This window comes from Pogoniulus pusillus, chromosome 12 (genome assembly GCF_015220805.1).
Source record: "Pogoniulus pusillus isolate bPogPus1 chromosome 12, bPogPus1.pri, whole genome shotgun sequence".
Taxonomy (NCBI): domain Eukaryota; kingdom Metazoa; phylum Chordata; class Aves; order Piciformes; family Lybiidae; genus Pogoniulus; species Pogoniulus pusillus.
In genome coordinates, this window is record NC_087275.1 from 525,946 (window position 1) to 553,648 (window position 27,703).

General features: G+C 42.1%; 1 protein-coding gene across 6 annotated transcripts in view; it reads left to right on the plus strand.

Moving 5' to 3' along the window:
• Positions 1-27,703, plus strand: part of LOC135180060 (ephrin type-A receptor 6-like) — a 552,362-nt gene that overhangs the window by 57,689 nt on the left and 466,970 nt on the right. For 5 of the 6 annotated variants that reach the window (XR_010304263.1, XM_064152220.1, XM_064152215.1 and 2 more), the window contains exon 2: positions 5,697-5,761. Coding sequence is in view for 4 of the 6 variants with exons in the window: in XM_064152220.1 (XP_064008290.1) it covers positions 5,697-5,761 (65 nt within the window). In the remaining 2 variants the exon portion in view is untranslated. Of the gene's footprint in view, positions 1-5,696; positions 5,762-27,703 lie in introns of those variants that run through there. The other variant, XM_064152218.1, reaches the window with a different exon arrangement.

Genomic DNA, 27,703 nt, shown 5'->3' on the forward strand with positions numbered 1-27,703 from the left:
AAAAACATTCTTTTAATCTTCCTCCTCAGTACATCAATCAAGAGAACACCAATTTTGGCTGTCAGCCAACAGTAAAGAACCAGAGAAATAATGGATAAAAAATAATGTTGATTAATCAGATAAGCTTCATCTTCACTTCCAGACTTAATTATCAATCAATCAAATTGAATTAGCCCCACTTGGAAGTGCCAAAATAAAGATGTGATGGTTTGGGTGTTACCACCCCCCACCCCCCCCCACCCCCCCCTTTATGAAATCACCCAGACTATACTCAGCTGGCTGGAAATTAAGGAATGAAGTTTTGTATTTACAGCTTAGCACAATATACAAGCAGATAGTTACAATATCTACAGCTATATACAGAAATATACAAGTTAAAAAGTAATACAGAAACACAGTGGCCCTCCCAGAAACCAGAGTCTCCAGGAGGGGCTCCCAAACACCCTTCCACCTCCTTTCCACCTCTCTACCTTATACCAGAGTTTGCATTACATGCAAGGGGAGCTTGGAGGATCAGCCAGGGGGCTTAGAAAGCAGAAGCATTAGTTACACAGAAAGCATGTTAGGGGGAAAAGTACAGACATCAGCTGCAACTGCAGCCACTGCATTATCTATATTTTGTGTTCTTGGGTTTTTTTGCATCTCAGCAAGCCCATAAGTGAAGCAGCCATCACCAGTGTTTCCTTTTCACAGCCTATAATTCTTCTCACCAAAATATTCCAGCTAGCCTCAAACTAGTACACATGCAAACATGGGGAGGATTCTTTTCCCTGTGAGGGTGACAGAATACTGGAACAGGCTGCCCATGGGAGTTGTGGAGTCTCCCTCTCTGGAGATACTCAAAACCTACCTGCATGTGTTCCTGTGTGATCTGGTATGGGGGGTTGAACTGGATGATCTTTTGAGGTTCCTTACAGACCCTGACATTCTGTGATTCTGTGATTCCATGATTCCATGATTTGGTTGGGGTTTAATTGGCCAAGGCAGGAATTATGAAACTAGAATTATTTTTGTTTTCCTGAAAAGCCCTGCTCCAAAACTATATGCAGAACTAGATAAGGTTTATTTACAGGTTCTAATTTTGTTGGGAAATCTTCACAAGGATGCTTATGGGCAAGTTCAGTAATTTAGGAAAGTCAGAAGATGGAAAAGGCTAAGCTACAAGACAGCTTTATCCCACTTATAACTCAGGCTGAACAGACAACCTGGGGAACAGCAGATTTTATTCAGGGATGTGAAGTTGGACTTTAGCAATGATCCCTGATGAATTTCTCTGCGGCAGCCTCTGAAACTGCAAGCTATATCCATGTTGTGGATCAACACAGCAAAGTCCGATGTGAATTAAAAACCTGCCAAAGTCAAAGTGTCTCAGACGCAGCTTTCATGAGGCAGAGATCATGGAGCTGCACTGACTTAGCAGCTCAGTGAAAAGCCAAACTTCTGGCGTGTTCCCCAGCTCAGGGTGGGCAGCAGGAAATCAGGGTAGGGTGGTCCAACAGAAGCCAGGTTTGGGTGCCACTGGCAGCTTTCTCTACAGTGGACCTAAGGACTTGATGAACTTGCAGCCTTGTGGGGGAGCAGCACAAGCTGTGCAAGAGGGACACTACAGCAGAACGGCACAGAATGTTGTGAAGGTGGGAATGGTGCAAAAGTGGGGACTGTGTGCTTTTTTCCTCACTATTTATAATTTTCCTAGACATTGTATCTGATACCATATATATTTTGGGCACGAAGAATCCAGACAATCACCAGTCAATTCCAGCACAAGCTTTCCCACGATCCAGTACACACGTTTGGATAAGAGTGTCTTTTGGTGTTCCCCCCTTCAAGCTTGTAAGGGTGGGGAGAAGGCAGTTTCATGGGATCATAGACTCAACCTTTCACCCAGCCCTGGCCAATCAACTAAACCATGGCACTAAATGCCTCATCCAGTCTTTTCTTGAACACCTCCAGGGATGGCAACTCCACCACCTCCCTGGGCAGCCCATTCCAATGCCAATCACTCTCTCTGGCAAAAACTTCCTCCTGACATCTAGCCTAGACATCCCCTGGCACAACTTGAGACTGTGTCCCCTTGTTCTGTTGCTGGTTGGCTGGCAGAAGAGACCAACCGCACCTGGCTACAGCCTCCCTTCAGGTAGTTGTAGACAGCAATGAGGTCATCCCTGAGCCTCCTCTTCTCCATACTAAACAACCCCAGCTCTCTCAACCTCTCCTCACAGGACTCTGTTCCAGGCCCCTCACCAGCCTTGTTGTTCTTTTCTGGGCATGTTCTAGCGCCTCAACATCTCTCTTGAATTGAGAGACACTGGACACGGTACTCGAGATGTGGCCTGACCAGTTTCGCACCTTCTTCTTCCCCCATTCAAACCTCTGGAGACAGTGGTGGGGAGAAGAAGGGGTTTGGAGTGCCCCATAACAATAGGGAATTATTTTTAGTACTTTTATAGGGGGATTATTTTTAGTTTGAGTGTGGGGCTGATTTTTTTTGGTGAAGTGGGTTAATGTGCAAGATAAGAAATACTATAAAATACAGGTACTTCAGGCAGTAGAGATTTTGCAATGATGTAATAAGAGATTCTGGGATTCTGGCAATCTTAAAGCAATTCAATTCTGCAGCTCTGATATTCTGGAATTCTATTGTAGAGCAGCAGAGTTCATGCATTATTACTCATCAGAGTTCTGGACACACACTTTTGCTTATGTGGGCAGTTAATGGCATGTCCATAATGGCATATTTACATGAAGTCTCATTTAAGAGAAATGGGGCATTTTATGACCTTTATATGCCATAAAAAATGTCAGTGTGAGTTAATGTAGGGTAAAAGGTCACCAAGTATAGCTTCCATGCTTTATTAACTTTTTTTCTCATTGTAGGCATCACACATGTAGTGTCCACTATCTCTTTGCACATGAATTTCCAGTTCTTTTGAACTGCAGACTATTCTGCAGTCAGAAGAGAAGCATTCATTTCTGAATGCAATTCAGATGTATGCGTGATGGCATTTGTCTTAGTCTGAATTTGTTTGTCAGGATGATTTTTTTGCCAGTGAGCAGCAAGTTGGAAGCTTCTTGGCAGTGCAGACTTGTCTACCATCAAGTTTGTGCTGCTGAGGATAGACTGCTTAATATCTCATTTTAAGGTGGCTTGGATATCTCAGTCTGACATTGAAGTCTATCATGTAGATATCTGCCGGCATTGCACCCTAGATGAATGACTTTTGGGCCACCACTATGGTTTGATAATAGTTCATTTATTTTCATGTTACACTGACTTATATGCTTACTTGGAAGAGGCATGCACATCTAACCTAGTTTGAGATTGGTACATCTGGAAAGCACAGATTGGCTCAAGGTTATGTGTGTGGTACAGATAGGTTAACTTTACAATAACAACCTGTAGAATCAAGCCCCCTGCAGCTGGCTGACTCCACCCACATGCAGCTGCATGTGGGGGGTGCCACCTACCGCTTTGTTTTCTGCCTCTGAGATGGATTCAAGGACACTTTGCAGCATGGGTTGCTCATTCTTATCAGTTCATGTCCTGTTAGCAAGAAATCCTTCCACAGATATCTCCAAATCACTGAAGTGTGTGAGGATTTTATTACTTTATTCATGTCCTCATTTGTATAGCTGGCCCTGTTGATTTCACCACTTTACTGATGTTTGTATTTATCTGCTGTAAACATAGTGTTTATTTGATCTGCCAGTATTTGCACATTTTTTAATTTAAATATTTTTTTGTGTCATATAATGAAGTGCTGTTATAAATACATAATTTTAAGTATTATAATTTTCATTGGACTCAGAAGGTGATAGCATTCTAGTTCTGGGTAGTGTTTGAATTCTCCAGTTTGAGATTCTAACAGATTTGATAGCATCTAGAATTATGGAATGCTTTGCTTTGGAAGAGACATTGGAAGGTTGTCTCATCCAACCCCACCACTGCGTGCAGTAACATCTTCAACTAGATCAGATGAGTCAGAGCCCCATGCAACCTGATCTTGAATGGTGCTGTAAATAACAGCTGAAAACCAAGTGTATTTACAAACAGTTCATGCTTTGCTGAATGGAGAGATGAGGGGATGAGAAATGAAGAGAAGAAAATCTCCTAAGATAAACTGAAATATTCTCATAAACCAGCTAATCATTTAATTGTCCCTATGAAAATGAAACCTCTAAACGAAGTGGTTTAACTTTTTAAGAGGTGACAGATCCTCCAGTACATTATAGCTTGAAAGTTTTCACAGAAAACTACTGCTTCACAGGCAAAATGAGAAGATGCTTTTCTAATTCTTCAACAAGAGTATGGTAGCCTTATGAAAACAGAAAATGTTATGAGACCTGTAAATCACTGCTTTTAAGTCTGCAGTGCACTCAGAGATGATAGCGATTCCATATCATGGAAGTAAAGAAGAGCTTGTAAAAAAATATTTAATTTATCTTCGGGTTTTCACGAAGCATCATACACTGGTGAAGTGGAAAAGAAGGGAAGAGCAGAATATTCCCCTTTGTTGAATATCCTTTTTAAAATGCCATTAGTTTCTTCAAATAAATCATTAAAGTTTTATTTGTTTAATGTTGAGCTTGTTACCTGACTGTATTTGCTGATAAGACTGTTTCAGGTTAAAAGTCAACATGCATTCAGATGTAGAGTAATTGTCACTAATACAAAAGGCAAAGGAGGGTGCTAGGTCAAGTTTCCTCTAATAAGCTGGTGAGTTTGTACAGTTACCATGTGAATGTGTCTTATCCATAGGGAAAAAAAAACATGGCTTCTGCTGCTTCTGTGCTGCTTTTTAGAAACCCATTGGAGATAGCCATACCTTGATAAGAGGAAGATATGCAACAGCATAAAACCCCAATGGATAGCAGTGTCATGTTCCCAACTTCATTTTTCTCTGTCATTTAACCATCCAAAGAAGAACTGGAATTTGTGGGCTGTAAGGAGGAACTGAGCATTCAAAACACACCAACTTGATAATTAAAATAAACTGCCATATACAATATTTAATTTTATGTTTAAATCCTAATTTGTATTTATGAAATTAGATGATCAAATGAAACAATTCCAGTAGTACATGTGGGTAAAATGTCTCATGTACTAAATATTTTGTTTGGATTCAGCTTCCTTATTACTATGACCTGTGTTTTGTATAATTTTTGCACTGTGGTATTACAGCTAAAATATCAGCTCCAAAGTTGTTAGTCTTTCCTTGTTCTTTTTTTATTTTATACAACTTGAGTGTTGCATAACCTTATTTCTAAATAGTTTATGGGATTCTTTAAAACATCTTACTTTTGAAAATCTGATTTTCCTCATTTTATTAGATTTTGAGGTGTAAATTCATGTATAGACTTTCTAGATTTCCAGGCAAGGGATTGCTAAGAAGTCCAGGTTTATTCAGGCACCTGTCACTGATTGGTAGTGTATTGTGATTTTGTAATTGTTTCTGCAAAAGATTTAGGTTTTGTGTAAGTTATATCTTCTGAGACATTTGGTAGTGGAATATAAACATAAATGTTCAGATTCTATTTCTATTCATATTCCAACATTTTAACTGCTTTAATAGCTTTAAGCAGCTGTACCTGGCTGATATGGCTAGTTCGATTTATACCAGTTTAATGCTTAACTATTTTGTATTTGTCTAATCCAAACAATGCCACAAACGTACTGTTTATTTTTCCATTTTTAGTTGTGTTACTTGATACTACAACAGCCCTTGGAGAGCTAGGATGGAAAACATTTCCTGTAAATGGGGTAAGTCACTCACCATTTTTGTTTTAATGTCTGGATTTTGACATTTTAAAACTTTGAAAGGGAATAGCCATTATACCTAGTTGGATATCCTTGCAAGGATGTAGAATTGTCAATAGTCTACAGATTTATCGGAAGGATTTTTGTTGTTTTCAGGACTGGAAGAACGTGTTTTAAGTAGGAGTAACAGATACGAGAATGACATGAATACACATTCTTATGCTGTACTCAGGTTTTCCTGAGTGCTAAGAATCCATCTTAATTTAAATATGATTCGAAGTGATACATCGTAAGGTTCCATATTAGAAATTGCTGTGCTGGGGAAAAGTGTTATGACTACATTTTCTTGTGAAATCAAATAATTTGCAATTTTATGACTTAAAACTTCAATGACTTAAGGATTGACACAGGTTTTAGCATCTGGTAAAATGATATCAGGTTAACTAAATCAGAAAAACATTATAAATGTGTTAATGTCATTAAACTAGCCTAAAGATTTGGAGAAAATATTGAAATGTTTTAGGGTGGTTTTTTTCCTGCACTCACCATTGTAGATTAAAGCTTGTAGTTCCAGTTAATTCCTCACAAGGATTCTGTGTACTCTTAGTGCAGATTGCTGGGAGGTGCTTGACAATGCTTACAGCACCCCAGAATGTTAGAGGTATCTAGTGTACTTGGAGTTTGTGTGGCCAGGTGTCTGTGGGGAACAGGAGAATCTTTACTGTTTGAAATTCAACCATCCATTCTTCACCTGTGGCTACACTTCCAAATGTTGTCTTTCCACCTAGCAAATGCACATAACAGAATATCAGAGGCATTTGTAGTTTCAGTTTTTAATTAAGATGCAGTATACTGGAGCATTTAATACCTATTGTATCAGGTTCTAGTTCTGATCTCATTGTGTTTATTGTAGATCACTTATTTTTATATTAGTTATCTCTTAATTATTGTGTATGTGATATGTAATTACTTGCTTCTCTGAAATGAGCTCAGAAAATGCTGGCTTTCTGAGTGAAATCATGCTTCATTTGTAGTTATTTTATTTCTTGTGACCTGTTCCAGAGGGAAACAGGAATTGTCTGTCCTCATATTTTCAACTTTATTGTTTATTTCTTCCCATAATTTTCCAATTCTTTGTATTTCTAGATATAATTTCAGTCTGTTACAGCTACTTCTGTGTTCTGCACTTTGTATGCAGTCTCTTGCAACCTGGGTTATCATTTTGAAAGTTTTATTTCCTTCAGAAATCCTAGACAAAGCAAGTTCTGCTGTACACTGTGACAAGAAAACGCAGCACAGAATTTGTGCTTTATCAAAAAGCAAATTATGTCATATACCATAATGAAACAATATAGCAAGGCATTTTTTGCTCTAGCATTGTGTGAGTAGCTCCATGGAAATAAGCAGTGAGGCCGCACATAGGTCAGGGCCAGCCTTGATACCAGTACAGGCTGGGAGTTGATGAAATTGAGAACAGACCTACAGAAAAAAGAATTCTGGGTACTAGTCAATGATAAGATAGATATGAGCTAGCAAAGGCACATTGCATCCTGGGCTTCATCAAAAGAGGCATGGCCAACAGGCTGAGAGAAATAATTCTGCCACTCTGCTCTGGTGAGACCTCACTCTAAGCGACTGGACATATATATATATATATGGCTCAACATTGTCGGGAAAATCATTTGGGATAATTGTTTGGTATACAGGAACTTGGCACTTGGGCAATTACTTGGTCACATTAGAGGTCCAATTTGGCATTAATCAGAAGACAATCTTAGGCACACCCAGTCCCTCTGATATATAAGGGCCAGATGGAACACAAGGGAGTGCAACTTTTGCCAAATTGCGCACCATTGGACTGTGACACTCACCTGCAGTACTGTGTCTAGCTGTGGGGCCCCCAACAAAAAGGAGACATGGAGCTACTGTAGCAGGTCCAGAGGAGGACCACAAATGTGATCAGAGGACTGGAGCACCTCTCCTGTGAAGACAGGGTGAAAGAACTGGGGCTGTTCAGCCTGGAAGACAAGGCTCTGGGAAGACTTTGTAGCTTCATGTCAGTATCTGAAGGGGACCTACAGGAATGCCTCAGCAAGATCTGTTTAGAAGGGCTTGCAGTAATAGGATGACAGACAGTGGTTTTAAACCAGAGCAGGGTAGATTTAGGCTAGACAGAAAGTTCTTCACAATGAGAGTTGTAAAATACTGGAACACATTTCCCAGGTATGTGGTTGAGGCCCCATCCCTGGAGACATTAAAGATCAGCCTCTATGTGGCCCAAGGCAACTTGATCTAGTTGGAGCTGTCTCTGCTGACTGCAAGGGTATTGCACAGGATGACCTTTGAGGGCCCCTTCCAACCCAATGCAATCTGTGAATCCATGAATCGGAGAAAATTTCTTTACTGGGAGTATGATGGGGCACTGGAACCCACTACCCTAAAAGGCTGTGTAGTCTCCTTCTTGAGACTTTGAATACCCATCTGAATATGTTCCTGTGTGGCCTGCCCTAGGTTCTCCTGCTTTGGCAGGAGGGTTGGGATATATGATCTCCAAAGGTCCCTTCCAACTCCGGCTATTTGGTGATTCTCTGTATAGTTTTGCAGCATATTGAGGTTTTCAGGTGTTTTAGAACCCTTTACCGTGTTTTAGGAATTGTCTGCACTTGCTAGAATACAGTGAATTTAAATTTGAGTCAGTACTTGGAATTCAATTTCTTAGAGTAAGTATAATCTGGGTTTGTTTTTTTTTGCTTGTTTGTTTTTTAAAGTAGCGGGGAAAAATAAGTGGGAGTGAAGCAGCTTGTAGCATGAGGAAAACATACAGAATAAGGGACATGAAGGAGGCTAGAGTGAACTGTGAGAGGAACTGTATAAATGAAGTGTTGAGAGGAAGGTAAGAGATGTGTATGTACTGTTAGCTGAGAAAGAAAATATGTCTAAACTGTCAATGAATCAATGAGATGTAAAAATTGGATACATATTTTTGTGCACTAAGTAAAGTTTTTGAACAAACATTTGGTGAAGATGTACACAAGTTGGAGGAGCACAGTCCATTTTAAAAAACACTACAAGAATAAAATTGAACATACAACTGCTTATATATTTAAACAGTATGTCATTTCTATGCTCTTTCATGTCACTTTTGTGACAAAGGCCAGTAGGTGACAGAGCAGTGGAACAGGCTGCCCAGAGAGGTTATGGAGTCTCCTTCTCTGGAGACTTACAAAATATGCCTGAATATGTTCCTGTGATATGTACCCTTTGTGATCATGCCTTGGCAGGGAGGTTGGACTCAATGATCTCTGGAGGTCCCTTCCAATCTCTAAGGTTCTGTGATTTTGTGTAATTATTACTTGATTCTTATTAAAATATAAGTCAAAAGATCACTTTTGGCATTAGCTAATATAATTCCTATTATCCTTACTGATTTCATAAAGAACAGTTGTGATGGTTTGGGTGTTCCCCACCCCCCCACACTTCAGAAATCACCCAGACTAGACTCAGACAGCTCTGGAAATATAAATGAAGCTTATATTTACAGCTGACACAATACACAAGCGAGTATTTACAGTATATGCACTAATATACAAGGTAAAAGGTAGTAGAGAAACACAGCTCCCCTCCCAGAAACCTGAGTCCCCAGGAGGGGCTCTCAACCACCTCTTCATCTTCCCCTCTACCCCTCTCAACCTTACCCCAGTCCCAAGGAAGAATGGAGATTCGGCCAGAGGCTAAGAAGCAAAGTGGGCTAGCCCAAAATGGAGAGTGAGGTTAGAGAGATGCGGTTCATCCAGCAGCCCCAGCAAGAGTGATGGGGAGAGTGTTATCTAGTGTTCTTATTTCTTGTTTCCATATACTTCAGCGAGACTGAGTGAAGCAGACATCACCATTGTTTTCTTTTTGCAGCCTGTAATCTAGTTCTTCTCACCAAAACATTCTACCCTGCTTCAAACTAGCACAACATTAAAACTGTTGTCTTTCTGAATCTTCCACACTGCCCAAAACAGTGGTTTATATAGATTTATTTGTCTTTAATTAACCAATAATACATAACAGAGTTTATAAACAATAGGTAGTCCCCAGTGAGAGATGCCAGCATGGCATCAGGCTGGCTGTCACAGCTGAGGGCTGGCCAGGGATAGCTGAAGGGATGGCCAGAGATAGCAAGGGGCCAGCCAGAGCAGGCTGTCTTCTCAGTGTCTAACACTAATACCTTTGAGGTCAATAGAATCAACTTTTGTTGATTGAGTTCTAATTTAGCCTTCTTTATGAAGGCTACCATAGAAGTTTTCAGCTGATACTGCTTCATTCTTATTCCCCCATATCTTTATGAGTGGACAAGACTTTCTCTGAGCTAAAAAAAAAGTGGAGTTGACTTATGGGAAGTCATCTTAAAGCAGAAGGCTGGTTTGCTGCAAACAGGTTTACAGAGTTTCTGTTTGTCTTGACTGCTCTCAAGTCCTGGGGAGAGTGGGTATGCAACATTTCTTTTGCCGTTTCTTACTGTTGCAAAAAAAAAAAAGTTCAAGCTCAGCGTTTTCCTACTTGATTATACTGCTTGATGAAATTATTCCTTTGTTCGAAACCCACCACTGGAATGTATCCAAGTACAGCGTAAGGATTCCTACACTGCTCATTTAAGATACTGTATTTTCTAATCCTAGAAGCAACAGTGCATCAGGACAATTTCTCCCCTCCATCAAATGGGATTGAATATAATTTCCTCTATTTTTATTATTCTCTCCCATTTTTTTAATAAGCAGTGCAAAGCAAGGTCAGTTATGAACATGGCTAACAACTACATAAAATGAAACAAATGCAAAAGAGGGAGTCATTAATTTAGAGTCCATTTTATTCTAGACGGAGAAGCATTACAGCAGTGTGGTTCACAGCTCCAGGTCCTCATGTGTCACTCTTAAAAATTAAACTTTTGAATAAAGGTGTTGAAAATCTGAGTACAGCACCCAACACCCACATATACAGACTGGAGAGGATGAAGGTGAGTAGATAACTAAATCATTATAGGATGCAATTCCTGTCAGTACCTCAGAATCAGTACACAAATACTGTGTATAGAGGGGAAGAGGCCATAGTACCAGCAGCATTTGCAGGAATTTTGTGACTGTTCTCAGACAAAATTATTCTGCCTGTGTTACAGAGATGGCAAGATTATATTAATGCAAGTTGACAATCTGGAAGTCCAGAAGAAACTATTAAATATTTCTAGAAGAAGAATATAAATAAAATATTTATATTATTTGGTGATCCTCTGATAAAGGCTTAAAGAATGACATCTTGTACTGGGAACATTATTCAGTACTTAAGATTTAGCTATTCATTTTCCTAAGTAGATTTTTAGACATCTCCTAATTTCCTTTAGAGTTACATAAACCCAAAATGATTCTAAAGAAAAAGAAAGATGCTTAGATCCCTTCCTTTATTAAAACTATCAATAAACAGAGCAATTAACAAAAAAAGTAGTGCTCTTCTATACGCAGTAATTGTATGCATGAAGAGTAGAAAACAGTGTAAGAATTTAGCAAAGCAAGTTGACTTGAAGAAAAGACCAAAGAAAGAAAGGCAGTACATTCTAAGTGTTTTTGTGAAATGGTAGTACAAGTATCAGGTTCTGCTTTAGGCACTACTCACACAATGTAGTAAGATGGAATACAAGGTAAGAGAGAACAGAGTGAAAGTGATAAAAAGAAAGGGCAAATAAAACATAAGAAAGTGTATGGCAACATACTAAGATGTGCATAGTGAGATCACTAATACAGAGAGTGGACTTACTGTATTAAACAACCATTCTTTTTCCAATCCTTTAGCCAGCCTCATAGAGCACTGGCTACTATCAATGAGTTAGTGTAAAGGATAGACCAGTTTTCACATTCAGCAAAAATCATAGAATCATAGAATCATAGAATCAACCAGGTTGGAAGAGACCTCCAAGATCATCCAGTCCAACCTATCACCCAGCCCTATCCAGTCAAGAGCAAGTTGGACAGCTTTTACCCCAGCAAGTTGACTGGATTCACTTTCCCCATCTCTTGCTTCACTAACTGTGGTGGTTTGGCTGTTACCCGCCCCCCCCACACTTTAGAAGGAACCCCAGCTAACTCAGTAGTGCTCTGGGAATATAAATGAAGCTATTTATTTACAGCTAGCACAATATACAAGCAGCTATTTACAGTATATACAGTTATAGACAGAAATATACAAGGTAAAAGTAATACAGAAACACAACTCCCCTCCCAGAAACCTGAGTCAACAGGAGGGGCTCTCAAACACCCCTGCACCTTCCCCCTGCCCCTCTCAACCTTACCCCAGTCCTTAAGGAAGAAGAGAGGTTCAGCCAAGAGGTTAAGAAGCAAGGTTAGTGGCAGTGAGGTTAGGGAGATGTAGCTCAGTCTGAAGCCAGAAGCAGAGTGAGAAGATGGCGAAAAGTGTTATCTAATGTTTACTTTCTTGTTCCCATACCTCTCAGCGAGACTGTGAGGGAAGGAGACATAACCATTGTTTTCCTTTCACAGCCAATTATCTACTTTCTCTCACCAAAACATTCTAGCCTGCTTCAAACTAACACACTAACTGTCCTGGTAGGACTCCAGACTGCTGACTTCTATCTTCGCTTGTTCCCAACAAGACGGCAGGAACCATCTGTTAACAAAGCATAGTTCTTTTCCTGATCAGAGAGATCACCATAGGGAGGAGCTTCCTCAGCATGAGTTATTTTCTTCTCTGGAGGTTTGGTACAGTCTGTGCCTTCCGGTCAGTTGGTGATCACCTCCACCAGACCAGGTCGATTGAGATTCTCCATTCGTGCTCGTTGGGTTATCAAAGCCATCCATTTAGACCAGGTTGCATCTGTGGCATGATGCGGTGATGAACCTTTGCCTTTGAACATCCAATTTAGAACTGGCAGTCTAGGAGCTAAAAGCAATTGTGACTCAGTTGCAATCAGTTCAGAAGCTGCTTTCACTCCTTCATAAGCTGCTAGTATCTCTTTCTCAGTTGCAGTGTAATTTGTCTCTGAACCTCTGTAGCAACGTCCCCAGAAACCAAGTGGATGACCACGTGTCTCATTTGGAGCTCTCTGCCAAAGACTCCAAGTTGGACCATTGTCACTGGCAGCCGTGTACAGAATGTTCTTAATGTCCAGACCAGATCTCACAGGTCCCAAGCCCACTGCATGGACTACTTTTCGCTTGATCTGATCAAAGGCTGCTTGGTGTTCAGGTCCCCACTCGAAATTGTTTCTCTTACGAGTCACATCATGCAGAGGTTTGACAATCTGACTGAAACCAGGAATGTGTAGTCTCCAAAATCCCACCACCCCAAGAAAAGAAAGTGTGTCCTTCTTACTGGTGGGAACTGCCATAGTAGAGACTTTGTTAATCACATTCTGAGGAATGTAACGGTGACCATCCTGCCAATGCACTCCCAGAAACTGAATTTCTCTGGCAGGTCCTTTGACCTTGTCTCTCTTAATGGCAAAACCTGCTTGCAACAGAATGTCAATGATTTTGTTACCTTTCTCGAAGACTTCCTCAGCAGTTTGGCCCCACACAATGATGTCGTCGATGTACTGGATGTGCTGTGGAGCTTTACCTTTCTCCAGTGCATTGTGGATGACAGTGACAGATCGTTGAGCTGTGTTTCCACCCCTGAGGCAAATAGTTGAACTGGTACTGGATTCCTCTCCAGGTGAATGCAAACTGAGGCCTGCACTCCTTTGCTATGGGAATAGAGAAGAAAGCATTAGCAATGTCTATGGTTGCATACCATTTAGCCTCCTTCGATTCCAGCTCATACTGGAGTTCCAGCATGTCCAGCAGAGCTGCGCTCATGGGTGGCGTCACCTCGTTGAGGGCACGAAAGTCAACTGTCAGTCTCCAGTCGCCCATAGGTTTGCGCACAGGCCAGATGGGACTGTTGAAAGGTGAATGAGCTTTCTCGATGACAGCCTGACTCTCCAGTTGACGAATCAGCCGATGAATGGGCCACAAAGAGTCACGGTTAGTTCTGTACTGCCTGTGGTGCACAGTTTGAGTTGCAATTGACACTTCCGGATCCTCTATGTCATGCTGTCCCACAAGAGCAGATTCATCAGAAAGTTCAGGTCTAATAGACAATTTCAATTTATCATCCTCAGTCTCTACAGATGCTATTCCAAAAGCCCATTTGTGACCCTTAGGATCTTTGAAACAACCTTGTCTCAAAAAGTCAATTCCCAAAATGCAAAGTGCATCAGGATAGTATGTGTCTTCCACTCTTTACCAGTTAAACTGATCTCAGCCTGTATCTTAGTTAACTCTTGAGATCCACCAGTGATTCCAAAGATAGATATGGACTCTGTCCCTTTGCAGTTAGATGGCAATAAAGTACACTGAGCACCTGTGTCAACTAAAGCCCTGTATTTCCGAACTCTTGAACTGCCAGGCCACCTAATGAATACATTCCAATAGATTCGGTTCTCTCCACTATCCCTTTCCTCCTCCTGGCTGGAGGCAGGGCACCCCTAATGCTGAACATGGCATGTAGGGTGTACACAGTGATTGGTGTTGTTGTGAGAGGAATTGCAATTGTTGGAACAATTGCAGTTACTCTCGGGAGCTGAAGAAGTGACAGCTACTTTTCTGGCATTGCTGCCTCTGTTTCTGCCACTCTGCAGTTCCCTGACTCTCTTTGAAAGAGCTGAAGTAGGTTTACCATCCCATTTGTTCATGTTCTCACCGTATGTGTCACGCAGAAGTATCCACAGTGACACACGTGATTGCTGCTGTCTGGGTGGAATTTGTCTCCTCCTGGGCTGGAATTGCCTTGCAGGAGGTGGGCATCTATTCCTGATGGCAGAAACATGCACCCATTCAGATGATGCAGGAATGGTATCCTTTACCAGATAGGAAATTGAGGTTTTAAAATCCTCCTTCAGTTCTTTCATGCTCTCCTTAATGCCATTTCTAATACCATCTTTAAGCTCTGTAGTCATAGTCTGTATGGCACAGATTATACCAGAATGGGACAAGCTGTCCTCGATCTGCCTGAGCTGGTCAGTGAATTCACCAACAGTGAAAGATCTTCCATTATCACTCCTTGATAGAAATTCACTGGCATAGGATGAAGGAGCAAGCTTAATCAGCTTCTTCATGAGACCTGTTCCCAAAGGAATATCATCAGGCTCATGTGTGCCATGATCTCCATAAAGCACTTCCTTCACAGCAAACTCCTTCAGAAGCTTAATTCCCTGCTCAATGGTGTTCCACTTCTTGGCAGCCCATGGCAAATCATCTCGGGAAGGATATCTCATAGCCACAACCAACAGAAGGCGTGTCCACAAGCTAACCCTACCAAGAGGACTTGCTAGGTATTTGTCCACTCCACTCTCCTTAGTGAGTGGTCCTAGCTGCTTGGCAGACTTGTCTCCTACCTGCAGGGCCTTAGCACCAATGCCACAGCATCTCACTAGCCAGTTTAGGATTGGCTCACCTGATTCCCTTGAGTATTCCTTTCTAACTTCCCTGACTTCTCTGAGTGGATCCTTGGAGCCCTGGATGTCATCCTCCTCCCCTTCCTCCTGTTGATCTGGTTCTACAGGGCCTAACAGAACCTTCCTGATAGCACTCCTAAACTCATTGGAACCATCCTCTCTCTTGGCAGCCAACCTCACAATGCTCCTCTCATTCTAGTATTGTTGTCTCAGCACATTTGCGAGGTCTCGCAGACTAACTGCCTCCTCTTCCTCCTCTTGCTGATCACCAGAGGCCCCCTCTTTTACATCCTTCTGTGAACCACACTTTGTCAAATGCTGTGTCTTGGCTTTTGCCTTAGCAGGTGCCAGAAGTGCCTGAGCAGCAACAGACTTGGACGTGTCTGCTGGAGGGTTTGAATTATTAGGGGTCTGACCTGGAGCTTGTGAGTTCAAATCTGCCTTACTTTTAACAGGGCTCTGATTCTGGTCTGCTGGCTGGGGATTCAAACTGGCTGAGCTGGTGTTATTAGCATTAGTGGGATTATTTGCCTGTCCTCCTGAGATGCCTGCCAACTCTGACATGTTATCATTGTTGCTAGGAACATTTTGATTTTGGGTACCTGCCTGTGCTCCTGGGACTCCTGCCAAACTCTGCCTGTTGTTATTGTTATCCTTATTGTTTACATTCCCGGCAGGAACATTGGCCGTGTTCCCAGAAACTGCAGAAGGAGGGGCAGAGGCTGGCAGGGAGGAAGCAGATAACTGTGTTCCCTTGTTTTGCTGTGAAAGAGGCTGCGTTTGAGACACAGAATTTTTCCTAGTTCTTACAGAAGCTGGTTTTGAATTTTTCACACATAATGCCAAAATTAATATGAAAATTAAAATCATAAGAGCCATGATAATGCACAGCAATCCCGCCACGGTTTCTTTTGTGTAAAAATCCTTGCATGGATTTGGCATTTCAGTTCGGGGCTCGATGACCCTCATGAGAGCAGTAGATAAGGCAGAATTTCGATTGATTGTAACATTATTGATAAGTGCTCCTGTAATGTTACTGGTAAGGTTTTCAGTGACATTAAAACCAGCATAACCAAGGATAGAATCACCCCAGGCCCAGAACATGCTTGAAACTTTGGCTTTAGCCTTCTTATAAGCTAAATCGATAAAATAAGCAACAATTTGAGCCTTTATCCAACTAAATGCCAAGAAAACAAAACCAGACCAGAGTAACGCCCCACACAAGTACAATAGCTGCCTTATTAGCTTCATTTTAATTCCCAGAGCCAATTAACAGTCACTCAAATAAATTTAGCCCCACATTGGGGGCCAATTAAAAAATGTGATGGTTTGGGCATTAACCCGCCCCCCCCACACACACACTTTGTAGGTACCCAGCTAACTCAGACGGGCCTCCAGGAATATAAATGAAGCTATTTATTCACAAGCAGCAAATATACAAGCAGCTATTTACAATATATACAGTTATATACAGAAATATACAAAGGATAAACAATACAGAAGCACAACTCCCCTCCCAGAAACCTGAGTCCCCAGGAGGGGCTCTCAAACCACCCCAACACCTCCCCTTGCCCTCTCAACCTTACCCCAGTTCTCAGAAAGAAGAGAGGTGCAGCCAAGAGGTTAGGGAGCAAGGTTAGTGGCAGCAAGGTTAATGAGATGCAGCTTCGTCAAAGCCCATAAGCAAAGTGAGAGACAAAATGGAGAATGCTATCAAATGTTTTACTTCTTCTTCCCAGAATTCTTAGCATGACTGTGAGAGAAGGAGATACAATTGTTTTCATTTCACTGCCCATTATCTAGTTCTTTTACCAAAACATTCTAGCTTGCTTCAAACTAGCACACTGGGGCACACCACTAGTGACGACTGCCAACTGCATGTTGACCATTCACCACTACTCTCTGGGCCTGGCCCTCCAGCCAGTTCTTGACCCAGCACAGAGTGAATCTGCCCAAGCCATGAGTTGCCAGTTTTGCCAGGAGCTTTTGCAGCAGACAGTGCCAAAGGCCTTGCTGAAATCCAGGTAGACTACATCCACAGCCTGCCCCACGTTCACCAGGCAGGAACCTGATCATAAAAGGAGATTGGGTTGGTCCTGCCCCTCCTAAACCTGCGGTCGCAAGGACTGTTAGCAAGAAAATTCTCCCGATAAACCCATGCTGGCTGGGCCTGATCCCTTGGGCATCCTGTAGGTTCTTTGTGATGGCACTAAGATGACCCATTCCATGACCTTGCCTGGCACTGAGGTCAGGCTGACAGGTCTGTAAAGATAGCAGGCCACAAGCCACTGGCCATAGTGCAGCAGAATTTTGCTGTTAGATTTTGAGCTTCAGGGTATAGGATGGCTATTTGGAGAGTGATATACGTGGACCAACTATTAAGAAATGTGCTATCACTCTATATAAAATACACATAATATACTTATAGGTGGTGGTATGTGGATGTAAACTGGGCAAGGTGGAAGCAATAGTCTTTAGACTACTTTAGCACAGAAGCTTTCACGTACCAGAGCCTTTATTTTGGTCTGTTTTAGAAAGAGTAGAAAAGCTACTTGCTTTTCAATTAGTCTAGTAAAAGCTATAGCCTTTGCCTACAAATATTTTGTTATGTCCCAAATAAATTAGTTCAACATGTAAAGATAACAGCTAAACAATAAAGAGTATGCAAATTTGAAAACTTTAAATTTTGAAAACACAGTTACTGCAAATCCATAAAATACAACACCTAAAAGGTATTATTTATCCAGAGGAATTAGTTAAGCACTGGATAATTAGGAATATTGTTTGCAGTATTTTTTTTTTTTCATTTAATAGAATCTTTCAAATTTGTATTTTTTTGTGTGACTAAATAAGAATGCAAGTTTCCACATATGCAATGTGATCTAATTTGCATAAAATACACATTTATGATAATAGTCTAGAGCTCCATGGGAGTCACTAAGACTACATTGTAGATAATTGTATCTTTAGCCCAAGCTCATTTAAATAAATGGAGGATATATGGAAACAACTCTTCCAGCCTGGTTGATTCTATGATTCTATAAATGCCTGTTTTCAATATAAAGGCTTAAAATATACTCTACATTTCTAGGAAACTTAGTTTGACACAGAAGCAAAGAGACAAGCTGTAGTGATTTTGACATTTCCCCCTCCCACTAGATTAACCAGACTAACTCAGCTAGATGGAAGTTCAGGAATGAAGCTTTATATTGACAGCTTAGCACAATTTACAAGCATATATATACAATATATTACAGATATTTATAACAATATGCAGGAATATACAAGTTGAAAGTACTCCTCTCATCAGCCGGAGTGCCCAGGAGAGTCTCCCAACCATCTTTCCACCTTCTTTCCACCCCCTCCCTTATCTCAGAATCCCCCTTACATGCAAGGTGAGCTGGAAATGTCAGCAGGTCCGCTCCAAAGCAGAATGATTAGTTGGGAATATGCAAGTTCAGGCAGAAGAATTAATATGGCAACAGCCAGGCAGAGACTATCTTATCGTTATGCCCTTGATTTTATATGTCCCAGCAGAATGAATGAGTAATATAGACATCAACTTATTTTCTTTGCACAGCCAATAATCTAATTTCTCTCATTAAAATATTCCAATTAGCCTTGAACCAGCACACAAGCTCTCTATAGAGTGTGGTTTCACATTGATATAAAACATTTCAAACATCACAGATTTGCACCTCTGTGAGATGAAACCAGGCATGGGAAGCCCAGATTCTGTATCACTTATGGCAGTGTGAGATCAATGAGTCTTTCACATTTCCATTTAATTCAGTGAAAATTGAGACCTTGAAGTGTTTTGGTTGTGGGAATGCAAGGACCACATATAAAAAGTTTTTTAACAACTGTCTTATTAATTTCTTGTTTCATTAATGCAGTTTGGAGGAAAATCAAATAGCTCGTTAGATGTGTATATGGACTAGATGTGTATGTAGACCCAGTGAAATTACTTATGTAGTCCCTGATAAAAAGAATCCAGGAAGCGGCTGAAGCCATTTTCCAAAAGTACGAGGACAGCTCTTAGTAACAAGCAAGTTTCAGTCAAATTTCTGTGCTGAGGCACTTAGAGCCATGGTCTAGTTGATTGGATAGGGCGGGGTGATAGGTTGGACTGGATGATCTTGGAGGTCTCTTCCAACCTGGTTGATTCTATGATTCTATGATTCTTATACCAGTATTTCTGCAGGGTTTTTTTTAAATACTGCTCATATCTTAATACAGAGGATGATCCTTAATGCACCCAAATGATCACAAACGGATGTTAAGCATATTTCAACATGTACTCTGAGTATAGTGCTTCATTCAATGTAACAAAGGGAAAGTATCTTAAGCCATTTTGTGGATTTCAACACCGTAATGTTGTGGAAATTCAGGAAACTTTGTTGTTACCAGTAATATTGTACCATTTCATCTGTTTTTTATGTAGTAGTTTGAGAACTCTTTATTTAAAAATTTAGAGTTCTGCAGCTCCATTTTATAAATGTAAATGCCTCCAACATTCCTAGTAAAGACTGCAGCAGTCTTATTCTGATTTCTGAGGAAAGTTGATAGCACTAGAAATGTTATTTGAGAATGTTGCGGAGGGCAGAAATACGTGGCCGAGTCGAAAATTTATCAAAAATAGATATTTTTTTATTTTTACAAAACCCGCCCCCACAACTATATATACAAAGATTAATTTCGTTTGATAAACAGGTTGAGTTGCATGAGAATTCTACAAGGATACCATTAATAATCTGACTATATATATTTGGAAGTCAGTTTTTGGAAAAGGACTCAGCTATTAATTAATAGCGGTTTCTTACTAAATTAAGCTAAGCCAAATAACTCACTCAGGCTGGCTCGTGCGGTCTGTCCCTCTCTTCCTTTCCAGCGGCTGCAGGAGTCGTTAAGGGTCGTTAAGGGTCGTTAGGCAGACAAAGGTGTGCCTAACACCAAAGCAAATCCTTAGTCTCTCTGCAGTCCAGGCACAAGGGAGTGAACGAACTCAGGCAGAGACATGCGTCCAGACACACGCAAAATCCAAAGCGGGAAAAACCCCAAAGGCGGGAAGACCCCCAATATTTATAACCTTGGCTAGACAAAGGGCAGAGTTACCACACTTTAGGCGCGAAAGCGCACGGCCAATGCCAGCCTGGCTCCAGCGCGGGAACTCACGGGGCAGTCGCCCCCTTCACGGGGCAGTCCCCGCCCCCTTCACGGCTGCAGGGCAGGCGAGGGGGGGGGGGAAACCAGGCGGCTTTTCCCCTTTCCCCCTGAAGTCCGGGCAGGAGAGGAATTTAGGGGTACAGGACTCCAGGACAGAGAATAATTATCTCCAGCTCAGCCCAAACCCAATACAATCGTTGACATTGACCAGTGCTGGACATTAGGAAGAAGTTCTTCACAGAAAGAGTGATTGCCCATTGGAATGGGCTACCCACACATGAAACTTCTGACAGCAATCTTGTATCTAATGCCTAATTCTAGCCCTGCCATTGCAAAAACAGGAAAAAAAAACCCCAAAACCAAAACCAAACAGACCCACCCCACCAAAGAACAGAAAAAAAAAAACCCTATCAAATACCTTTACTACAAGAAGTGTAATTGGCCAGTATTTTCACCTTTCAGTCTCTGGAGACTGTGAGCATGTTTTTCTGTAGTACAGCATAATCCGACTGGTAGTCCATGGCTTCTTTTCATCGTTTCCTGCTTCTTTTGGTTTTAGCACTGTGCCAAACGTACTGCTGTGAGGAAATGAAAACACATACAAAGACAATGAGCTGATTTCCCCTGTCAAAAGGATAGGAGTTTCAAGTACTTGCAATCCTTGCATGCCTCCTGAAAACTGAGGGGAAAGAAAGGCAAGTTTTCAGTGGGAGAGCTATAGGGTAACTCCTCAGTTATCAGGTCTGATTTGATGCTCCGGCTATGTATGACCTATGAAGATATGTATGACCTGTGAAGATATATTAGGACCAACTAGGAAACCTTCAGGTCCTACTGTTGTTTTTATTAAGATTGGTGGTGCCTATACAGTTCAGTTCAGTAAATAACAAAGTCTGGATCCATATGAATAAAATTTTAGAAAGGTTCTGTCCTTGCCTCAAAGTTTTGGTATAATATTAGCATCATACCTTCATGAAGGATTTTTTTTTTCTCAGTTACTTTACAACTGAGAGCTAACATTTTTGATGTGAAATGCTGGATTCATGAAGCAATTGCTTGTTGTATAGGGTTAACACTCCAGGGGGAGTAACCCTGAACCTGACCCTAGGGGTCTTGACCCCTCCTCAGGGGTGGGTCACACCACCAGGTGATGGTTTTAGCCCACTCCCCCCCACTTCCTGTCCTGTAAATGAGGGGGACTTCCTGTTCTGCTCTCTCTCTCTCTGCACCTCACTCTACACATCTCTGCCTGCATACCACCATGCCACGTGGCAGACATGAGGCAGACAAAAGCCGCCATCACACCACTCGGGTTGTATTTATACCTTTTATATTTTGCTATTTTCCCTTCCCTATCCTTTGTAAACTTCCCTACCTCAGATACCTTTTCTAAGTTATTGTTAAACTTTTCCTTTTAACTTCCAAATCAAATGATATTGATTTATTCGTGTGTGTTTGCCTCTCTCTCTCCCTATATCTAATCCCCTTCCTTTGAGAAAGAAGGGGAAGAGGGAAGGACACTCTACAAATTGTTATTTGGTCTATCAAATTTGCTTTATGGTATGGTTAGACTATATTAAGATTGTTCCTGTGAAAGGGTGACCGTGAAAATAATCCATAGTACTTTTTATGCTCATGTTTCTATATTGCAAACAGTTGCTAGATACAGATCAGGTCTTACTGTGTTTTGTGTGTTACAAAGAGAGAGATGATGATTGCTATCCTATAGTTTTAAGGAGAAGGCAAAAAGATAGCAATAAGCAAAGAGAAGCTCAAAGTTAAAAATAAATTAGCAAATAGCAAAATGAAGTTGCGCATCTAGATATGAGAGTTTAGCAATTAAAGCTAAATGAATGTTCCTGAGTGATTAAAAAGGCTGATGATGGGGACTGTGCAAAAAAAATAGATGGCTTGCATTTACTTTAAAATTAGTAGAAATCAATATATAGACAACAAAAAGGTACCAAATATATTTTTTCATGTGAGTGCTCCTATTCAATGAGCTTGTGTTAAACCACAGGAAGAGGAGTCTGTCTTGAATGCAGTTTTTATTATTTATATCTTTAGCTGAGTCATAAAATAAAAATCTCCTCAAATCAAGCATTTCATTCAGTTTTAGGGAGCTTGAAGTGGAACAGATTAGCATTTCTGTTTTAACTGACAGAGGGAAGATTCAAAATAGATGTTAGGAAAGGGTTCTTTCCAGTGAGGGTGATGAGACACTGACACAGGTTGCCCAAGGAGATTGTGGATGCTCCCTCCGTGGAGGTGTTCAGGACCAGGCTGGATGAGGCCTTGGGCAACCTGCTCTAGTGGAAGGTGTCCCTGCCTATGGCAGGGGCTTGGAACTGGATGATCCTTGAAGTCCCTTCGAACCTAAACCATTCTATGATTGTAAATGAAACTTATGAAACAATCCAGACGTTAGTATCTTAGTTTCCAAATGCTTCTTCCAGCCAAGAGGAGAACTCTTATCTTGAACTGTGATTTTAATCTAATGTTAGTATACAAGTCAGAAATCAAAATTGTTCTGTGTTTGTTGTAAAACTAATGGAATAGAACTCAGTACAAGAGGAAAACTACAATGTTGTCACTGTCACAGAAATGTGGTGGGATGACTCACACAATTGGAGTCCTGTAATCAGTGGCTACAGACTCTTCAGGAGAGACAGGCAAGGGAGAAGGGGTGGAGGAGTGGCCCTATATATTAGGGATGCTCTGGATGTCGTGGAGGTAGAGATTAAGGATTATTAGGTTGAGTCCCTATGGGTGAGAATGAAGGGGAAGGCCACCAAGACAGATATCCTGGTTGGAGTCTGTTATAGACCACCCTACCAGGAAGAGTGGTTGATTTCTTACTCTTTAAACAACTGGAGACTGCCTCAAGATCACCTCCCCTTGTTCTTGTGGGTGACTTTAAACTACCAGACATCTACTGGAACTTTAATACTGCAGAGAAGAGGCAGTCTAGAAGGTTTCTAGAGAGTATGGAGGACAACTTCTTATCTCAGCTGTCACATGAGCCTACCATGGGTGCAGCCCTGCTTGATCTGCTGTTCATAACTAGAGAGGGGCTGGTGGTTGGAGGCTGCCTGGGATCCAGTGACCATGAAATTACAGAGTGAAACCAGGAGGGGTATCAACAGAACCTCCACACTGGACTTCTGAAGGGCAGACTTGGGCTTATTTAAGGAACTAACTTGGAAAGTTCTTTGGGAAACAGCCCCTAAAAACAAAGGGGTCCAGGAAGGGTGGAGCTGCTTCAAGAAAGAACTCCTAAAGGCATAGGAGCAGCTGTTCCATTGTACTGGAAGAGGAGCTGATGAGGGAGGCAGCCAGACTGGATGGGCAAGTTGCTGCAAAAGGAATTAAAGATAAAAAAGAGAGTATATTGCCTTTGGAAAAGAGGGGAGGTGTCCCAGGAAGAGTTCAAGGATATTGCTAAGTCTTGTTGGAAAAAAAATTAGAGTGGCAAAAGCCCATTTAGAACTTAGGCTGCCACTGCTGGTAAGGAGAATAAAAAATGTTTCTATGAATATATTAATGGCAACAGGAGGGGCAAGGACAACCTCCAGCCCTTGTTAGATAGTGAGGGGAATATAGTGTCAGAGGATGAGAAAAAGGCAGAGGTACTTAACACCTTCTTTGCCTCAATCTTCAATAGTGGGACTGGTTGTCTTCAGGACAGCTGGCCTCTTGAGCTGGCAGATGGAGTCAGGGACCAGTATAATTACCCTGTAATACAGGATAAAGCAGTAAGGGACCTGCTAAGCCATTTGGATCCTCACAAGTCCATGGGATCAGATGGGACCCATCCTGGGGTGCTGAGAGAGCCGGCAGATGAGCTGGCCAAGCCACTCTCCTGTGGAGAGATTTTTACTAACAGGACATGAGCCCTTGAGTCCATCTTGGGCTTAAGATACTAGGTGGTAAATAATAGCATCCCTCATGCAGCTGCAGGGGGTGGAGTGCCAGCTGCATGTGGGCAGAGTTAGCCAGCCCAAGGGCTGATCTCACAAGATTGTTATTGTAACGTCACCTATCCATGCCATGCTGGTAATCTCGACCAACCATAAGATATCCACATGTACCAATCCTAAACGAAGTTAGTTATGCACACCTCTTCCAAGAAAGCATCTAACTCATTGTAACATGGAAATAAAGCAGGGAATGACCATCTAACCATATTGGTGACCCAAGAATCATTTTATCCCAGATGCAACACCAACACTCTCCATCATTTATCAACAGTCCTGACTCACTGGAGAGGTCCCTAATGACTGGAAGCTGGCCAGTGTGATGCCCACCTACAAGAAGGGCTTGAGGGAAGGAACCCAGAAATGACAGACCTGTCAGCCTGACCTCAGTGCCAGGCAAGGTCATGGAACAGGTTATCTTGGGTGCCATCACAAAGCACCTACAGGATGGCCAAGGGATCAGGCCCAGCCAGCATGGGTTTAGGAAGGACGGGTCCTGCCTGACCAACCTGATCTCCTTTTATGATCAGGTTACCTGCCTGGTGAATGTGGGGCAGGCTGTGGATGTAGTCTGCCTGGACTTCAGCAAAGCCTTTGACACTGCCTGTCACTGCTCCTAGCCAAGCTGGCAGCTTGTGGCTTGGACAAATTCACTCTGGCAAAGAACTGGCTGGAGGGCCAGGTCCAGAGAGTGGTGGTGAATGGTAAACTTGCAGTTGGCAGCCAGTCACTAGTGGTGTGCCCCAGGGATCAGTGCTGGGCCCAGTCCTGCTTAATATATTTATTGATGATCTGGTCCAGGGGATTGAGTCCATCAACAGTAAGTTTACTGATGCCACCAAGCTAAGAGCAGGTGTTGATCTGTTTGAGGTTAGAAGAGCCCTGCAAAGGGACCCTGACAGGCTGGATAGTTGAGCAGAGGTCAATGAGATGAAATTTAACAAGGCCAAGTGCCGAGTTCTATGCTTTGGCCACAATAACTCCAAGCAGCACTACAGGCTGGGGACAGATGGGCTGGAGAGCAGCCAGAGAGAAAAGGACCTGGATTTACTGGTAGATAGTAGCTGAAGATGATCCAGCAGTGTACCCAGGTGGCCAAGAGAGCCAATGCCATCCTGGCCTGTATCAAGAACAGTGTGGCCAGTGGGACGAAGGAGGTTATTCTTCCCCTGTATTCAGCACTGGTCAGGGCACACCTTGAGTCCTGTGTCCAGTTCTGGGCCCCTCAATTTAAGAGAGATGTTGAGGTACTAGAACATGCCCAGAGAAGGGCAATGAAGCTGGTGAGAGACCTGGAGCAGAGCCCTGTGAGGAGAGGCTGAGGGAGCTGGGGGTGTGCAGCCTGCAGAAGAGGAGGCTCAGGGCAGAGCTCATTGCTGTCTACAACTATGTGAAGGGAGGTTGTAGCCAGGTGGGGTTGGGCTCTGCTGCCAGGCATCCAAGGACAGAACAAGGGGACACAGTCTCAAGTTGTGCCAGAGGAGGTCTAGACTGGCTATTAGGAGGAAGTTGTTGGCAGAGAGAGTGATTGGCATTGGAATGGGCTGCCCAGGGAGGTGGCAGATTCACTGTCTCTGGAAGTGTTCAGAAAAAATACTGGATGGGGCACTTAGTGCCATGGTCTAGTTGATTGGGTGATAGGTTAGAGTGCATGATCATGGAAGTTTCTTCCAACCTGGCTGATTCTATGAAATCTGTTACTTCAAAATCAAGTAATGTTTTGCTACCATATATTTTAAGTTTTTGTTGATGTTGTTTTTGTTTTTTTCCCCTTGCACTGCATATATAATTTAAGAGATTTAGATTCCAAAAAATGAAAGGAAAATAGAGTGGACTGTTTTAATCCAAGATTTACCTTGGAATATATTCCGATGTTACTTGACTAAAGTGTCTGTCTGTATATGTATTTTTGATTAGTTTGTTTTTGCCAACAAGAAGAAAAAAAATTTCTTGCATCAATCCAATTTTCTTTCTCCTGGTCACTAAATGACAGAATAATTATTTCGTTCTGGGATACATTCCCATGAGAATCAGAGAAGACCAGTGTTACTGGTAAGATCATAGATTATATGTCTCCCAAAAGGAATTCTTGTAGTAATTACCAAAACATTTCACAGACTTCCAGATCTAGAATTTCATATTTGATCCATTCTAATCAGGTTTCTATGAAGGCCTAACAAGTCCTGTCAAAATAGCATTTTTGGACATTTTTTAAAATGCTGTTAAAGTTATGACAAAACATGAATTTACTTCACTGTGCCGAGAACATGTTATTCCATCTAGAAGTTTAGAAAACTGCACCCTATAGCAGTATTGTGAAAGCTTGTGTTTCAATAGATGGTTTAATATCAGACTAAAATAATTCAGTTCTTAGATGTTTCTGATAGTGAAAATTGTCTCAGGATTTATTGAAAACTGAGTCTTTCCAGTCCGTAGGTTAATTTAGTTTTACTGGCAAACATACCCACTCAAGTGTTGATTATATCCCACTGCAATAGAAACTGTTTAGTAATTTATTTGCCATTTCTGTTATAGAATCATAGAATCAGCCAGGTTGGAAGCTCATCCAGTCCAACCTAGCACCCAGCCTTATCCAGTTAACTAGACCATGGCACTAAGTGCCTTATCCATGCTTTTTTCCGAACATCTCCATGGATGGTCACTCCACCACCTCCCTGGGCAGCCCATTCCTGCGGCTGGTTGCCCGGGAGATGAGACCAACCTCACCTGGCTACAGCCTTCCTTCAGGTAGTTTTAGGCAGCAGTGAGATCACCCCTGAGCCTCCTCTTCTACAGGCTAAACAACCCCAGCTCCCTCAGTCTCTCCTCAGTGTGGCTGTGCTCAAAGCCTCTCACCAGCCTCGTCGCCCTTCTCTGGACACGCCCAAGCTTCTCAGTGTCCTTCCTAAACTGGGGGGCCCAGAACTGAACACAGTACTCAAGGTGAGGTCTAACCAGTGCAGAGATTCCTGATGCAGGCCAGGATGCTACCGGCTCTCTTGGCCACCTGGGCACACTGCTGGCTCATGTTCAGGCGGGTATCAATCAGCACCCCCAGATCCCTCTCTGTCTGGCTGCTCTCCAACCACTCCGACCCCAGCCTGTATCTCTGCATGGGGTTGTTGTGGCCGAAGTGCAGCACCCTGCACTTGGAGCTATTGAAGCCATCCCATTGGACTCTGCCCATCTGTCCAGGCGGTCAAGGTCCTGCTGCAGAGCCCTTCTGCCCTCCAACCCAGTCACATCTGCCCCCAGCTTGGTGTCATCTGCAAACTTGCTGATGACTGACTCGATGCCCTCATCCAGATCATCTAT